This window comes from Triturus cristatus, chromosome 7, assembly GCF_964204655.1.
Source record: "Triturus cristatus chromosome 7, aTriCri1.1, whole genome shotgun sequence".
Classification (NCBI taxonomy): Eukaryota; Metazoa; Chordata; class Amphibia; order Caudata; family Salamandridae; genus Triturus; species Triturus cristatus.
In genome coordinates, this window is record NC_140590.1 from 1676362146 (window position 1) to 1676377416 (window position 15271).

General features: G+C 47.5%; 1 protein-coding gene across 1 annotated transcript in view; it reads right to left on the reverse strand.

Annotated features, from left to right (window-relative positions):
• LOC146812678 (cadherin-like protein 26) overlaps nt 1–15271 on the reverse strand; it is a 391422-nt gene that overhangs the window by 20466 nt on the left and 355685 nt on the right. The window contains exons 17-19 of the mRNA XM_085619785.1: nt 14586–14648; nt 11099–11170; nt 8772–8861 (exon numbers count right to left, since the gene is read on the reverse strand). Coding sequence (XP_085475911.1) covers nt 8772–8861; nt 11099–11170; nt 14586–14648 — 225 coding nt within the window. The remainder of the gene's footprint in view (nt 1–8771; nt 8862–11098; nt 11171–14585; nt 14649–15271) is intronic.

A 15271-nucleotide genomic window follows, 5' to 3' on the forward strand; every position in this document is an offset into this window, starting at 1 on the left:
ACATCTGTGGCTGCAATCAGGGTGGTTTCGGTGATGTAGTTGGTGTGGAATCCAAATTGGGAAGGGTGCATAAGATTGTTGTTCTCAAGGTGTTCTGTGAGTTGGTGGTTGATGACCTTATCAAGGATTTTGGTGGCAAAAGGGAGCAGTGAAATGGGGCAGTAGTTCTGGAGTTCGTTGTAGTCGGTGGACGGTTTCTTAAGTAGGGACTTGACTACTGCAGGCTCCCATTCTTTGGGGAATGTGGCAGTGGAAATCGATGTGTTGAGAATGGTGGGGAGCTTGCTTCTGATAGTCTTGCTCCCAAGGTTGGCACGGTCGCGTTGCTGGCATGCCGCTGGCACACTAAAGACAAGCCCATCTACACCCATCCACCACCCGACCACGACCAGCACCAGGGACCCTGGATCTCCAATCATCCACCGCTACAACTCAGCTGCCCTCCTCGCACTCAGTCCCGGAAGGAACAACTACCAGCGGTCCACGCCGAGCACTGCCCACAGCCAGTTCTTCTGCCATCACTGCCGCCAGACCTTCACCACCGTCCGGACACCCATGGCCCCGCCACCACACCAACACCTCCGAAGCCCTGAGGTGCATCCTCCTCAACATGTGCTCCCTGCACAGACACACCTTAGAGATATGGGACCTCCTCGACACCCTCTCACCAGACGTCACCTTCTTTACAGAAGCCTGAACCAACGTCTCCTCTGCCCCCGACATCGCCCCCACCATCCCCGACGGATACAAGATCCAGAAGAAGGACCGCCCCAACCGCCCAGGAGGAGGACTCGCCATTGCACACAAGAGCTCCCTCCCACTCTCCACCTCCACCACGAGTGACTCCTTCTCCACCACTGAACACCTTCACTTCCAGATCAAGACCAGCCCTAGAACCACACTTCATGGCACCCTCGCCTACAGACCCCCCAGACCTCGTGCTTCATTCACCACTGCCATCGCTGACCTCATTGCATCCCACGCCATAGCCTCCATGACAACCCCAGCAACCCCAAATCCATCACCCTCCTGGACAACCTTGCAAACATCAGACTGAAACAGCTCGTCACCACGCCTACCCACAAGGCAGGACACACCCATCTTCGCAGGAGGTAACAACATCCACTTTAGCCACACCACGCAACCCCTATTGGACGGACCACCATTGCGTACACTTCCACATCATCAAACCCACAACGCCCAAACCTGCACCGCACCCTCCATGAAGGAACTGGAGCAAAGTCACTGAGGAGCAGCTCAACTCCACCCTCAACCACGACACCCCCACTGCCTTGACCCACTTCAACCTCACAACCAGAGAACTCTACAGATGGATCTCCAGCTGCGCAGAAAAGCTTGCACCCCTACATAACCCCAACAGACAGCGCCCCAAGAAGGCTACCTGTTTCACCGCCGACCTCCAAAAATACAGAAGCACCTGCAGACGTCTCAAGAAGAACTGGAGAAACAGCAAAACATCAGAAGACCGTTCAACCTACAAGAACGCCATGAAGGAATACCACTAACGCATCAGACCCACCAAGAGGACCTTCATCTATAACAAGATCCTCGCATATTCCAGCAACTTCAAGGAACTCTTCAGCATCATCCAGGATTCACCAAGCCCCCCAGCAAAACCTCAGATATCACCTCTTCCCAGAACCTCTACAACAAGCTTGGATCCTACTTCCACCTGAAAATCAAGGGCCTCTACGACAACTTCAATGACCAGCCACCTGACCTCGAAACCATTTCCCTCGTCAGCAACACCAGCCAGCCCAGAATCTCCTCCTGGACACCAGTCACCACCGAAGACACCGCTTTGACCATGAAAGGCATCCACTCAGGAGCCCCCACGGACCCCTGCCCGCCACACATCTTCCACAGAGCCGCCATCGCTCCAGAACTACGATGCACCGTCAATGTCACCTTCAAGACCGGCATCTTTCCCGACGACTGGAAATGCGCAGAAGTCAGACCCCTGCTCAAAAAGCCCTCCGCAGATCCCACGGACCTCAAGAACTACCAACCCATCTCCCTACTCTCCTTCAAGGCCATAGTCACCAAGAAGACCATCAACACCCAACTAACAAAATTTAAAGAAAAAAACTCCATCCTTGAACCCTCCCAATACGGATTCCACAGCAAGCACAGCACCGAGACCATCGTACTCGCAGCCACAGACAACATCCGCAGCCTCCTCGACCAAGGACACACCGCAGCCCTGATCCTACTCGGCCTTTCTGCAGTGTTCGACACCGTTTCCCACCACACACTTACCACCAGACTCCACGACGCCGGCATACAGGGAACCGCCCTCGACTGGATCCGCTCCTTCCTCACCGGCAGAACCCAAAGAATCAAACTGCCACTTTTTCTCTCCGAACCCACGGAAATCAACTGTGGAGTACCCCAAGGATCATTTCTCAGCCCCATGCTCTTCAACATCTACACAGCCCCCCTCGCCGCCATCGTCAGACAGCACGGACTCAGTATAGTATATTACGCCGACGACACCCAGCTCATCCTCTTCCTCACCAAGAACCCCATCACCACCAGACTCAAATTCCAGGAAGGAATGAAGGACGTTGCATCCTGGATGAGCAGCAACTGCCTGAAGCTCAACTCAGAGAAGACAGAGGTCCTCATCCTAGGACTCTCCCCCTCTGCAAGGAACAACACCTGGTGGCCCACTGCCCTCAGCACCCCTCCCACCCCCACCGACCACGCCCGAAACCTCAGCATCGTACTCGACTCCTCCCTCTCCATGACCCGACAGGTCAATGCCATCGCCTCCAGCTGCTTCAATACCCTCCACATCCCCCGAAAGACATTCAAATGGAGCTCCCCAAATCAAGGAAAACCGTCACCCACGCTCTCATAACCAGCAGACTGGACTACGGAAATGCCCTCTACGCCGGGATCAACAAGTCTCTGCTCCACAAACTCCAGACCATACAGAACACCGCAGCCAGACTCGTCTTTGGCATCCCCCGACACGAACACATCACCCGACACCTGCAGAAACTCCGCTGGCCCATTGAGAAGAGAGTTACTTTCAAGATACTCACCCACACCTACAAATGCCTTCACAACACCTGACCTCAATACCCCAACATGAGAATCTCCTTCCACGCACCCAAGAGAAACCTCCGATCAGCCGACCTCACCCTCGCCAAAACCCTGCAAATCTGCAGAGTCAGAACAGGCAGAACAGCCTTTTCCTACATCGTCGCCAAGACCTGGATCGAGCTCCCGATCGACGTTAGATGTGCCCCCTCCCGCAACATCTTCAGAAAGACACTCAAGACCTGGCTCTTCGACTGAACCGGAGCTGCTTACCCCCCCACTAGTGCCTTGAGACCCTCACGGGTGAGTAGCATGCTTACAATTCCCTGATTGATTGAATTATTGAAGGTTGAAGATGTGGTGGGTGCATGGGTTCGTGGTTGCTCCAGAGCAGACGTAGATCATGATTGATGTGGTGTCTTGCCTGGTGAGCTGGTCCCAGGTGGTAAGCAGGTTGTCAAGTTTCTCATTCGTGAGGTCAAGATGGCTGAGGAGGTTAGTGGGTTGGGGTTTGAAGTTTCTGTAGAAGGAGGAGATCTTGTTGTGGAAGAAGTCTGCCAGGGAGTTGCAGAGTTCCTGTGAAGAGATGATGATGTTTTTGGTGGCTGTGGGGTTGGAGTTCCTTTCTGTGACTGGAGCTGGCTTCAATGCAATTGGCCAGGGCACCTCTTTTTGTCCTTTTCAGGAGCTGGTGGAATAGGTTTAGGGCCGTTTTGAATGTGGTTCAGTCCATGTGCTCCATGCTTGTGCGCCATTTCCTTTTGAGTTGTTTGTAGGTGCGTTTCAAGGATCATAGTTCCATCGTGTACCAGCTGGCTTGCTTGGAGGACCTTTTGGACTTGGTGGGTTTGCAGAGGTGACTATGTTGATGCAGTCTGTGATCCAGGTGGAGAAGTTCTTCACTGCCTGAGATCTTGTTCCAGATACGGTGTGATGTGCTGGGTGGAGCCGGGGGCTCCTGAGATGGTGAAGTACACAATGGCGTGGTCGGTCAAAGGAAGTTCAGTGACATGGCTGTACTTGAGTCTGTCGCTGGCCGTGAAGATCGGGTCGCGTGTGTGTCCTACGATGTGGGCGGGGTTGACATGGGCCCTAGGGGAGGGATGGTGAGGTTTAGGTTTGGGAGGAATGAACTGTTAAGAATCATTACGGTGTTTTTGTGTCTGCTTTCTGCCTGACAGCTGCCCACCTCCTGCCAATGGGTTCCCTGGCCCTTGCGGAGCCATGGCATCCTACAGGCTGCTCGTGCTTACGCAGCCCTTCCCTAAGCACACTCCCCTGTTTACCACACATAGCGGATAGGAAACTGGTTTCATGGAATGTAGGGGCTTAAAACATTATCTCCAGTGATATAGTGGACTTGCATGCCTGAGAAGATATGGTGCCCCAATTGCATTGCTCCAAGAAACACACCAGTTGCAACTTGTGGTCGACAAACTACGTAAAGAAATGGAGAGCATTATAGCTGAGGCCTGTTACTCTTCTTGTTCTCGATAGATAACTGCTGGGATTCCCTTTCACTTCAAAACCAGTGTCTCTGATCCTATGGGCATGTATGTATTGGTTTGTGGCGTATTAGATTGCACAGATACCTGTTTAGTTAATATTTACACACTCAACACAGAAGGCAAAGTCTTTTTCAACAACATCATACTTTTAGTAGCCCCTCGTATTCACAGACCGTTTCTCTGGACAGGCAACTTTACTAATGTCCTTCACCTACAAATGAACAGATACCCACCCAGAGAGGAATCGAAGCTGGGAATTATCGTTGTACTTAAACAGGTCTTACTGGACTTAGACTCGATGGATGTCTGGTGGTTTCAGAACCTGTCCACGAAGCAATATTCGTGCCACTTCCTAAGTCATGCCATGTATAGCAGACTGGACTTTATCCTGACTACTGTGACCTGTGCAAGAAGGGTTGGTGTTGCTTTCTACCTAAATAAGTTTCTTTCAGATCATTCAACCCTAGTGCTGCAATTCCCACAGAGCCGGTCCCTTCCCGGGGTCCAACTATGGAGACTGAGGGTGGAGGCTTGGGGCACACGCCTTTGTGCCCCATGTCTGTGATTTTATAACAATTTTTTTGCCATTAATCGTAACACCACAAGCATGAGAGCTGCTCAGTGGGAAACTTATAAAGTCTCCCTTAGGGGGGACTGTATATCTCATGTTCCAGGGGTCAGAATGATGCTTGATATACAAGAAACTAAACACAGGTTAGCAGACACCTGAGATGTGCTGGTCAAGTACACCCTTACTCAACATCAGCAGAGACTTTATATGGAAGGGCATATATTGGGCAGACTCCTTGCGTGGCTCCTCAAACATGGAAGGCCCCACACCTATATTCTGAAACTACGGGAAGAAGGGGGACCTGACATTGTTTCAAGAGCAAGGATCAATACCCCCTGTAAACAATATTTAATGTCTACGCTTGTGACATTCCTAGGGATGCATACTCCTTTATCTAGCTGGGGGAAGCTTTTCAACCTCATTACATGCCAGAGGAATTATATGGACAACTCGCTCTTGGCTGAAGAGCTTCCGGAAGCCATCAACAACATGGTCAAACAGAAATCCCCTGGCACAGATGGACTGCTGGCGGATTTATGTCAGACACCATGTCTATGGAAAGAGGTGTGGCGCCGTGGCCAGGACGACTGACTCCGGAATCTGGGGATCACGGTTCGATCCCCGGCGCCGGCGTCAGATTAGCCCAGTCCCATGTGACTCTGGGCAATAGCTTGCTTAATCTTCCCGACGGCCCCCAGCTCCTAGAGACCCTTACGGGTGATTGTTCGCGCTTTACAAATGTGGATTATTATTATTATTAAGGAGCTTCTTAAGGTCAATGTGGAGGATAAGCATATGGGTATCCTCCCTAAGTCCATTCGGCAAGCATTAATTACACTAATTCTGAAGGTGGAAGAGATCTGATGTCTTACTTTCCCTTATTTATGCTGAACACCAATGTGAAAATACTCAGTAAAGCTCTGGCCAATTGGATGCTCAGGGTCATGGGTAGGCTGGTCAACATGGACCAATCTCGTTTTGTGCTGAGTAAGAGCACAATGCATAACATATGACAATTAATCCATGTCCTACCCTCAGTTCAGGGGGTCTCCGGAACTGCTAGCACTAGCAGTGATCATCATTGAACAGTCCTTCAATACAGTGACATGGGACTACAAATGGGAAGTGATGAAATGCATGGGGTTTGGGTCAAAATTTGGCACACTGACATGCATGCTGTATGATCAGCCCACAGCTAGGGTGAGGACAGGCAGATGAATATCTGATGGATAGACTCTGCTCAGGAGGATGCAGCTAGGGGGCCTGTTATCGTCAATGCTGTTTAATCTTGCAATGGAACCATTGGCCTGCCGTCTTTGGTGGAGAGGGAAGTAAAAGTCAGGGATGCAACTCATTTAATCTCTTTTTAAGTGAATGACACTCTGGTATATTTGTGGAACCCAAGTTTCTCGATCTCGATTCGCCTCTCCGAATTAACCCAGATCAGCACATTATACGGCAGAAATGTCGATAGACAAAAGTCATTGCTCTACTAGCTTGGGGGACTGTGGGATTTTACCCTAGCTTAGCTACCTGAGGTGGGTATTATGTGGGACCCTTGCCTCTTCAACTATTTAACTGCACAGGTCTTGGTGGACCCTAAGACACAGTATGATCTGAAGATGGGGTGTGTGTTTACTGCACTGGTAGCATTAGTGGAGTTTTGCAGACTACGCCTATCGATTATGGGTGGGATAGCATTAGCCAAGATGGCGTCTCTTCCCCAGTGCTTATACATATTATTGGGCCAGGTGGCAGCGGTGTGGGAGAGGATGGTTGCAGGGGTCCTGAAAAGGCTAACCTATGACCCTAGCATCCAACTATGAGCTCTGAAACCCTTTAAAGAGATTACCACTATGCGGTCTGTCCAGAAATGGAGGTATGGGGGATGTGAGGCACTAGAAGATTTACATAGTACTTACCTATGATCCGGCTTAAGCTGCTTTTGACCTGAGCCCCTGCCACTTTTTACAACATGCGGGTATAGCACGGACAGTTAGACATTTCTGGATGACTTTCCCTGAGGAACTACTGACATTTGCGGCAATGACTACGATTTTATCCCTAGCAGGGTAGTGACTAATCCATACACTGCCAGCTCATGGACAGTGGAGAAACTACAGCAGTTGCATGTGACAGATGGTCGCCGGCTTGCTTAGAGTTGCTATCAGGCGCAGACTGGGAGAGGGCGTGTGTTCAGGTGAAAACCCTTTCACCTTAATGTCAGCCTTAATCTTATTCAATTTCATTTTCTCTGTGTGACTTGTCCCACCCCAAACAAACTGTTGAAGATTTATGCTGGCAGGTCATCGGCATGTATCAGGTGCAACATGCGGGGACTGCCTTTTTCCATGTGGTTTGGGGCTACACCCCAGGTGGACATATTCTGGGACTCAGTAGCTGAAAGTTTACCATCAATGACCAAATGCTTGCCAGTCCCCTCAATGAGACAATGCTTGTTGGGTGTCTTCCCTGCCACACCCTCCTTAAAAATGAGGACATTCATGGCAGCTCTTGGCACCATGTTAGCTAAGCAGTAATTTATTGGACCTCTGCTAGGGCCCCCGACACAAGGCTTTGAGAAAGGACTGTAATGAATAGGAGGTGCCAGAGGAACAGCACCTGAGGAGTACAAGGAGGGATGACCATTTGACAGAGGATCTGCGGAATGGGCAGCAATACTTGCTAAATTGATTGATCCCTGAACAATATACGACCATGACCCAGAAAGCATGCTTTGATGGTATTTAGACAGAATATAGGAAACAGAAATATTGTGGACCAAAATATTGTGTCAAGAATACCAAGGACATAATTATTGTGAAAGGGCTCAAGAGAGACACAACTCATAAGTTACATTTTTCAAGCCATGCAAGGTTACCTTGCATGACTGGATAAATCTAGAGTAACACAACCCAGCGCAAATCGCTGCATTGAGATACTCTGACCCAGGGACGAGTTCCATAGGTGGAGCAAGGGTGTTACCAAGCATCCACCCATAGGTGAGACGTAATGAGGAGAAATATCTTTCTTTCTCTTCGTTACTTATTCTATCTATGAGTGCTGTATTCTGCAGCACACAAAGAAAAAGGAAAATGCCTCAGATGATTGTTTTGTGCAGGAAGGTATCCCTTCCTGCACAAAAACAATCCTGCTTACAATGCAGGTGCAAGGGTGCTTGCATTGGTGCTAGGGAGCACATTGTGCACCAGCGCAGGAAAAAGCCAAAAAAGCACCATAATATGTTAAATACGATGCATTCCTGCTATTTCCCTATCACGCAGCACAGAGAAGTGACTTGCTGCACTGCACGATTTTTTCATAAATATGCCCCGGTATTTTTTGCTAGTGGTGTGCCACTGAAAGCTTCATGTGAGTAACAATAGATCTAAACTCAATTCCAGAAGCATGATGTGTGCACTCATCTGTCACCTCACTAGTCGCGAAGCCAGCACTTTAACGTATCAGATTCAGGTCTCGTATTCTTGTTATATCAATAGAAGGACTTCACATATGAATGTTGAAAGGGTTATTCATAAACACAAAGCTAAAAGGAAACAATATAAATGCAAATCACCCAAAAACAAAAAACAGTCCATTCTGGAAAGGATTGTGGTACTGACCTGCCTTAGGTATATTTCCAAAGTCTTCAGTTTATAATCAGTGACTATGCTGTCAGTAGTTGAATCTGTCCTGCGACCACCTGACCCAGCCTGCCAATGAGAAACAGCAGAGACAGATCACTACACATTTACTAAGGTGCATATTTTGACAGAGTGAGGGATAAATATTGGCTACTACACTATGACAAAAATTGAAGACACTGGTGGCATATCCAGAAAGGTGGGGATTTTCAGGTTGAACACTATATTCCTGAGATTAGGTACCGAATAGGGACCTAACGATTGACAAATATTTCAGTTACTAGACACTTAAGGGAGTGTGGAACATTTGAGCACGATTATTGGTTGTGCGCAGAGGTTTCCTCTTTTTCCAACTCTTTTTCATGGTGCAATTTTTCCTAAAAACTGTATTTCAGAAACATTCTAATAATAAATGTGCATTTTTCTTGTGGATCCATTTCCCTTGTGACCTTTTTCTCACAGTGGCTTAAACATGGTGCGAACGTCCTCGTTTTACATGAAAAGCAACCTACAGAGGATGTGGCCTACAGGCAGCAAGCACAGCATTTATGAAGATAAGGAGAAGCTCAGAGGTGAAAAACTCTATGTTTTCACCTGCCTGCACTTTGTGGTGGCAGGCATGCAGCAGAGCTGTGAATACAGAACTTTTTACATACTTGGGGTCCTGTTCAGTTATGAAGTCAGAAACTTGGCAACATCCATTTTTTTTAAACAATAGCTTTGCAGTGCAACAATTGCAAAAGTTACAAAGAAACAGCAACAATGAAGAGAAAAAAACAGCTTAACATCAGTGGCGGCTCCTCCGCTAAGGCGGAGGAGCGTCGCCCCACTGCTCAAAAGGAAAAATAAAATGACATAATGCAAGGGTCAAAACGTTGCAGCGTTGTGAATGGCTTAGGGGAGCCAGGGAGCTCGGGTGCTTCCTGCTGCTTCTAGCTGCTGGGACTGGAGATAGGAGGAAGGAAGATGAAGAGGACGGGGAGAGGGGGTGGGAGGCCCTTCCAAGGTGAGTGTGTTTTTTTTTCTTAATTCCCCCCACCCCACCACCCTCATCCGATAGCAGCCGCTACTGCTTTACATTGCAGAAGGAAAGTTTCTTTTACAGTGCATTGAGCCTATCAGGTACCATTTACAATGCGCCGCGGCATGGCGCGAGGATAGGCAGATGCATGTCGCATCTGCCGGCGTAAGGTTGGTGCAGTGCTGGAGTTGTGTCGCGGGCGCAACACAACTCCAGCACTGTGCCAACCCGGCCTATCTTCCACATCGTGCGTCACACCTTACACCTGCTTCAAGCAGGCGCAAGGTTTTGACGCAGCGGGGTCGGAAATCTTGTAGATTTCAAACAGGCACTTTTCCAAGGCGTTCCTGTGCCGGAACGCACACCCTGCGCCGGTACGCCCACAGGAAACCTGACGCAGGTTTCATGTGGCGCAGGGCTTTATAACGTGGCGCATGTCCCTGGATGCGTCACGATGTAAATTCGCTGCAGCATGACTCTAGCTTTACGCCGCCACTGCGTCACAGAAGTGACGCAACGGCGGCGCAAAAGTGGCGCACGGGGCTTGTAAATCTGCCCCAAAATGTCCATTCAGCCTGTGTCCCATGTACGTTTCGTGGGCCGATCTGCCACTATGAATGTCAGAGCCGGTGTAGACATAGTGAAAAATTCCTGAGTACATGGGCATATTTCCATCCTAATTTATAGGCAAAAATCCAGATACCACACAGGAAAATGCTAAAAAGCTCTTGGTCTTGTGTACAAAAATGTAATAAGGGATGCCCTATCTGCAAGTTTTGTTGATCATGCATACTAAGCTAAACACTGAAATGTAAGAGTGGTATGGCACCCAGACTTGGAGTGTAATAAATTACCTAAGTTACTTTTCCGTAATTGAGACAAAATTTCACTAAATTACTTGTAGGTATGCCAGAAGCAGATCTGTCTTTTTGTGCTATATTTAAGCGGGAAATGTGTCCTTGCATTTATTTTTTGCCATGACGCCATATTTAAACAAATTAGCTCGGACAACAGAAGCTTGCATTCTCTTGTTCATGTGCGTTTGTCAGAACATTTTAATGTAATTTATGCCATTTAGGTAACATTTTACTGTGAACGGTGCAAAATTACTCCAAATGATGTAATGGCGTAATTGTGAAACTTTTTTATGTAATAAGCGTAAAGCAAAATTCCCAAAATTACTCAAATCACTCTGGCAAAGAGTAAATATTCCCCAGGCCTTACCCAGACTCACTTTATCAATACTTTGTGAAAACATATAGCTACATATATTAAAGTAACTTACCAGTGTATGTGCTCGATAGCCATTTGCAGACATGCCGCGAATCAAGCTCGTGTGACGCGAATCTGTAGCAAACTGCAGAGCAAAAAGAGTAAAACATGTAGAGGAATAGGAATGACCAGAATAACACCCATTTTCCTTGCTAAAAGTGATGCTTCATGGTGATTGGCAGCAACAGCTATACAAAGCTGCTGAACAGATCGGTGTCATGGAAAAGACACTAGGACCTTCAGCTAAAACAAGTAAGCCCAAGCTTGTAACAGACTACACCCGGGGCATAAGTATCAATACTGCAGCAAGTGCAGAGACATTGTGGTCCTGATGGGTGTGGGCCCCTTCCATCCTGTAGGAAATCGAGTTACTGGTTAAGATGGGTGAAACCCTACTCAAGCAGCAACCACAATCATTGTCAAGATAAGGCAAAAACAAATCTTAAATTGACCTGTACTCAATCCCTAGGTAGCTTGGCACTGAGAAGTCAGGCTTAACTCAGAGGCAACACATAAAGTATTTATGCAGCACTTCAAACAGTAATAAAGTGAAAACACAACACAAAAAAACCCACACCAACTTAAAAAATAGAGTAAAATGTAACAAATAAAAATAACAAAAATCTGATCAATAGTACTGGAGATATGCAATTTTAAAGATTTATGTGAAAATAGCGCCAAGAAGCACAAAGCACCAACTGTTGACATCTGGTCACAGGGAACCGTGACATAGTTACAAGCTTAAACTGACCACAATGGAGCGTGGGCTAGGCTACAGTGACCCAGTTAGGCTTGTTGAACAAAAGTTACTTAAATCTAGGTTGTGGAGCCTTTCAAGGTCCTGCGCCGAGATTGCATCAGGCATCCGAGGCTCCTATTTGCTGAGCATTTCGAGGTCTTTCACCAAGGGTGCGTCAATCAGCCAAGGTGATGCATCAGTTCAGAGGATCTGATAGGCTGCAATGCTAGAACCTGTGTCGAGGTTCCAGGATGCCGTCGACAAGAGATTTGCGATGCGAAGGCCCGCATCAGGGAAGCTTCAAACAGCGGCGGTTCAGATGCGGGCTGCGAGGTCAATGCGGACTCCTTGCGCTGAGAGATTCCTTGCAACGGGATGATCTGTCGGTTCTGCTTGGGATTGCTCCGCACAGCACAGGTGAAGCGTCAGCTCTGCTCGATCCACAGATGGGCTGGCAGAGCACCTTCAGGCCCACTTCCAAGAGTTCAGGGCTGGGAGGCATCACTTGGCAGGGTAGGACTCATAGATGGCAGAGTCAAGGTGCTGGGTTCAAGATTGTTAGAGCCTTCTGTCCCTGAAGCTAAAGTCACGAGGGCAGCCTACTAGCCCTAGGAGTCTTTCTGAGGTCCTGTGTTAAAAAAATGCAGGTCAGGTCCTTCTCACCTAGGCTAGAGGGCAGCAGGCAACGGGTCAAGGCATCAGCTGCTCCAGAGCAGCAGTCTAGCAGCAGTCTAGCAGAGTGGCAGTGCTTCAGCAGCATATTTGTCGTTCTTCCTGGAAGAATCTTCACAAGTAAAGAGGTGGTCTGGGGGCCAATATTTATATCTGGGCTTTCCTTTGGAGTGGGAGAATCTTCTAGGGGTTTCCCTTTGAAGTCCACAGGCTTTCTGCCTTCCCTATCCTGCTCCAGACTAACTACAGGGATATGCATCCCTTTGTGTGGAGGCAGGATACAGCCTATTTAAGTGTAAGTAGGGGTGTGCCCAACTCCACCCTCCTATCCAGGCAGTGATGGCCCATCCAGGCAATCATACGCTCTTTATTGTGTGTGGCTGCCTAGGAGGGATACACAAAACCAAACTGTCAACTACACCCTGTCATATGTCCCAGAGGCAGACTGCAGGCATTAAATGGCTATAGCAGAAAATGCCAACTTTTTAAAACTACTTGAAAAAATGGAATACCCAATCTACCCTTGAGGGCCTGGGCCAAATCGAATGAACGGGTAAAGGTGCCTTCAAGGGATTTGTCTACAGTACTTAGTTATATCATTCCAATCTGTCATTCTATACAAGCTTTTTTAATTACTTGTTGATTAATTTCTTTTCATGTAAAGATTTATAAATTTCGTTTGATAAATAATATTCAGTTATAAATGAAGTGAGAACTTGAATTAAATCATAATAGATATGACCAAAGGATATACAAACTAGGCCTGGGCAGTAAATTCCGTTCCGCTCGCGGAATTTGGGTAATTTTGCGTTCCGCAGAGAACGCGGAATTACCCAAAATTCTGCCTTCCGCGCTTTCGCAGAATTTTTTGCTTGTTCGCATTCTCAAAATGCGTGTTCGCAAGATATTTACCCCCCGAGCACGCAAACAGTGTTCGCGAACAGGAAAAAATCATCGTGAACAAGCAATTCCGCGTGTTTGCGGAATTTCTGCGTGCTCGCGGAGCTTTTTTACTGCTTCGCGGAAATTTGCGTAGCGCGACTACGCAAATTCCGCCGACCCCTAATACAAACACGGGTGTATATAAAAGGGAATTTTATCTTTCAAAAAGTTCATAGAGGGTACTGAAGGTTTACACATACAATGTAACAAGAGGCTGTCATAAACAATTCAATGGTCCTACAATGTCACAATTGTATACACTTTTCCTTCTATATGTTAACTTCAGAAAAAAGTGTTTAAGTCGACGTTTCGGTCTCTCATGCAATCGTCCATGAGACCATCTTCAGGACTATTGTGTACAATATGGATGACCCATGAAATCGATTTTAACTGATCCTCGCAGTGATATATATGTTTTAAAAAGGAAGGTTTGGGCCTAGGCACAGGCAGTGCAACTTTCCTAGGGACTTACAATTAAATTAAATATACCAATTGGATACATGCCAATTCTACCAGGTTTTAAGGAGAGCACAAGCACTTTAGCAATCAATAGCAGTGGTAAAGTGTGCAGAGTCCTAAAGCCAGTATAAACGAAGTCAGCAAAACAAGGGTGAAGGCAAAAGGTTAGGGGGAAAGCCATGCCAACACTGCCAGGTCTAACACACCCTAATATGTCTGTCTTTTAATAGCTGAATGGGACCTAGAGGATAATTTATTTGCCTGCATATAGGCTTATGACACCATTGTAACTTTATTCACCATGCCCGCCCATTTAATGGCCCCTACAAGACCTTTAGACATCTGTAAAATGTAAGAATCTGAGGGGCCCTGCACCTGTCATTTCGCACTATCCTTTTGAGAAAGTGCAGTAAAACATATGATCTCTGCTAACAAGCAGTTCTGATATACAATCCAGGGGTGGTTCTGTCAATAGAGCAGAAGGTGCAGTTGCACCAGGCCCGAAGGGTTGACAGGGCCCGCTGCACCCAAATTATAGCTCTTTTAATATCAAACCATGTGATGGGAGGGGGGCATTTTCTTTGCTTTCAGTATAACTCATAGCAATGTTGCTTGCCACTAATACAAGCCAATGTAGGACAATATTTAAATGAAATTCGACCTTGCTGATACAAGTAGCGAAACTTACCGAGTGACTCCTCCTCACGGATCGCTCATTCCTTGCTCTTTGCTGCTCTTTTCTGTGGTAACTCTGAAAGAAAAGTGGGAAACTGATTGAAAGGATTTGGCTTAACAATGGGACTGAGTTTGAGATCAGGAGCTATGTAGAAGACTGTAGAAGGGCAGCTTTAATTCCCTTTGTTGGCATTGTCGAAAATATATGGCAGATGTTTGTGAAGAAGAGCATGGCCAGCTCACACCATGATGCTCGTTTACAAGCCCATTGCGCCACCGGTGCGTCACTTTTTTTGACCCACCACCGGCACAATGGGCTTACCCATATTTACAAGACTGGGTAAAGTCACCCTCCATGACTTTTCGTGGCCTAGTGACTATGGGCCCCTTTCACGCATTGCTCTGTGTGAAAGGGGCTTTCCATGGGTGTTGCTGTGAGTGTTCTCATGCAACTTCCATGGAACATGAAGCATTCCCAGATTTACAACATTTTGTAAAACTGGGAATGCATCAGAATTCCTTGCCGCATTGAAAAGAAAAAATGCCTTTGATTATTGTTTTTGTGCAGGAAGGTATCCCTTTCTACACAAAAACAGTCATCCCCTCAGTACAGGCACCCTTGCAAAATGACGCAAGGGTGTCTGCTCGGGCGCACAGCTGCTGTTTATGCGCCAGAGCAGGGGAGAAGGGCAGGAATGA